This window comes from Gobio gobio, assembly GCF_949357685.1.
Source record: "Gobio gobio genome assembly, chromosome: 9".
NCBI lineage: Eukaryota > Metazoa > Chordata > Actinopteri > Cypriniformes > Gobionidae > Gobio > Gobio gobio.
In genome coordinates this window covers 55,742,336-55,744,835 of record NC_137115.1, presented here as the reverse complement: position 1 = coordinate 55,744,835, position 2,500 = coordinate 55,742,336, and the positions used below count along the sequence as shown (strand labels likewise).

The following is a 2,500-nucleotide window of genomic DNA, read 5'->3' as shown; positions in this document are numbered from 1 at the left end:
CAACGAACAGGCAACTCTGGACATCATAGTAACAGATAAGACATTCTCTGACTCTTTAACTGTTGCACGCACCTTGCCTCACTCAATCACGCAATATTTGAAGGACACTATAATCTAAGTGAGGTGTTGCCGGAACGTAAACCTTGAGATGTGGATGTCATGTGCATTATTTTTTTTTTTGGGTGTTGTTTGTTGGGGTAAAGAAGTAATGAGGAACTGTGAGATGATTTTGGTGAGAGGGTGGTAATATAAAAACAAAGAAAGAGTTTGTGGTTTGCCTTATTTACTAAGTGGTTTAAAATGTGTTAATGTTTATGACTCTCCCTAAAATCAGATGTATAACTAGCAATAGTTCAAAGTAGCACGTGCAGTTATAGTGTGTGTGTGTGTGTGTGTGTGTGTGTGTGTGTGTGTGTGTGTGTGTGTGTGACGGGTAGGTTTAGGGGCAGAGGCAGTATGTGTGTGTGTGTGTGTGTGTGTGTGTGATGGGTAGGTTTAGGGGCAGGGGCAGTGTGTGTGTGTGATGGGTAATTTTAGGGGTAGGGGCAGTGTGTGTGTGTGTGTGTGTGTGTGTGTGTGTGTGTGTGTGTGTTAGTGTGTGTGATGGGTAGGTTTAGGGGCTGTGTGTGTGTGTGTGTGTGTGTGTGATGGGTAGGTTTAGGGGCAGGGGCAGTGTGTGTGTGTGATGGGTAGGTTTAGGGGCAGGGGCAGTGTGTGTGTGTGTATGTGTGATGGGTAGGTTTAGGGGCAGGGGCAGTGTGTGTGTGTGTGTGTGATGGGTAGGTTTAGGGGCAGGGGCAGTGTGTGTGTGTGTGTGTGTGTGTGTGTGTGTGTGTGTGTGTGTGTGTGTGTGTGTGTGTGTGTGTGTGTGTGTGTGTGTGTGTGTGTGTGTCTGTCTGTGTGTGTGTGATGGGTAGGTTTAGGGGCAGGGGCAATGTGTGTGTGTGTGTGTGTGTGATGGGTAGGTTTAGGGGCAGTGTGTGTGTATGTGTGTGTGTGTGTGTGTGTATGTGTGTGTGTGTGTGTGTGTGTGTGTGTGTGTGATGGGTAGGTTTAGGGGCAGTGTGTGTGTGTGTGTATGTGTGATGGGTAGGTTTAGGGGCAGGGGCAGTGTGTGTGTGTGTGTGTGTGTGTGTGTGTGTGTGTGTGTGTGTGTGTGTGTGTGTGTGTGTGTGTGTGTGATGGGTAGGTTTAGGGGCAGTGTGTGTGTGTGTGTGTGTGTGTGTGTGTGTGTGTGTGTGTGTGTGTGTGTGTGTGTGATGGGTAGGTTTAGGGGCAGTGTGTGTGTGTGTGTGTGTGTGTGTGTGTGTGTGTGTGTGTGATGGGTAGGTTTAGGGGCAGTGTGTGTGTGTGTGTGTGTGTGTGTGTGTGTGTGTGTGTGTGTGTGTGTGTGTGTGTGTGTGTGTGTGTGTGTGTGTGTGTGATGGGTAGGTTTAGGGGCAGGGGCAGTGTAGGGGGATAGAATATACAGTTTATACAGTATAAAAACCATTGTGCCTATGGAAAGTCCCCAGAAAACATGAAAACCCAACGTGTGTGTGTGTGTGTGTGTGTGTGTGTGTGTGTGTGTGTGTGTGTGTGTGTGTGTGTGTGTGTGTGTGTGTGTGTGTGTGTGTGTGTGTGTGTGTGTGTGTGTGTGTGTGTGTGTCACTGCGACTCACTGGAAGGCGAAGGTGCTGCCGTAGAGTTTCTTTGCGGTGCGAAATCGAGCTTCTTTCGCCGGCGGACTGCTCAACAGCAGGAACTGATGCGATGTGTGCATGAACTTCAGTTGCTTCACACAGATGAAGAAAATCCAGACGTGAAGATGAGCACAGGCAAGCGTTTAGAAGGCAAAGAGTTTACAAGTGTTCATCTTACCCTGCTGAGCGGCAGCTTCACAATATGAGACCGGTTACTGGATATAATCCTGCAGAGAGAGATACAGTGAACTGTGGTAAAACCGCTGTAATGCACATCTGTCTCTGATGAACTCACCACTGCAGTAACGGATGAGCCAGAGGATCCAGCTTGTCCATCTGCTTCTTAATCTCCAGATACGAGCCCTGACAACACAAGGGCAGTTACAGCAAAACAGCCTCCATTATCACTCATATATATATTATTCAATGATTTACTGAGGATATTTCATTTGGACGTTGTGGGAAAGATATGCTATAGAGATGTACGCATAATAAAACCAGATGGATCATGAAATATTAATGACCATATATCTGTTACACTTTATTTCTGCTGCTGTACCTGCGTCATTTCCCGAATAGACATCACACTGTCTAAAGCTTTCTGCAGACGCTCATAATTCTTCTTCTGTTCGGCACAGGATCAGTGCAATAATCACACACACACACACACACACACACACACACACACACACACACACACAGAGAGAGACACAGAGACACACACACAGAGATACACACAGAGACACACACACACAGACACAGAGATACACACAGAGACACACACACACACACACACACACACACACACCACACACACA

General features: G+C 47.0%; 1 protein-coding gene across 1 annotated transcript in view; it reads right to left on the bottom strand.

Annotated features, from left to right (window-relative positions):
- The window catches only part of parp6a (poly (ADP-ribose) polymerase family, member 6a), a gene marked incomplete at both ends in the record, with an annotated part of 53,821 nt that overhangs the window by 22,357 nt on the left and 28,964 nt on the right, over window positions 1-2,500 (bottom strand). The window contains 4 exons of the mRNA XM_079826179.1: window positions 1,662-1,774; window positions 1,861-1,909; window positions 1,978-2,045; window positions 2,242-2,307. Of these exons, the coding sequence (XP_079682305.1) occupies window positions 1,662-1,774; window positions 1,861-1,909; window positions 1,978-2,045; window positions 2,242-2,307 (296 nt within the window). The remainder of the gene's footprint in view (window positions 1-1,661; window positions 1,775-1,860; window positions 1,910-1,977; window positions 2,046-2,241; window positions 2,308-2,500) is intronic.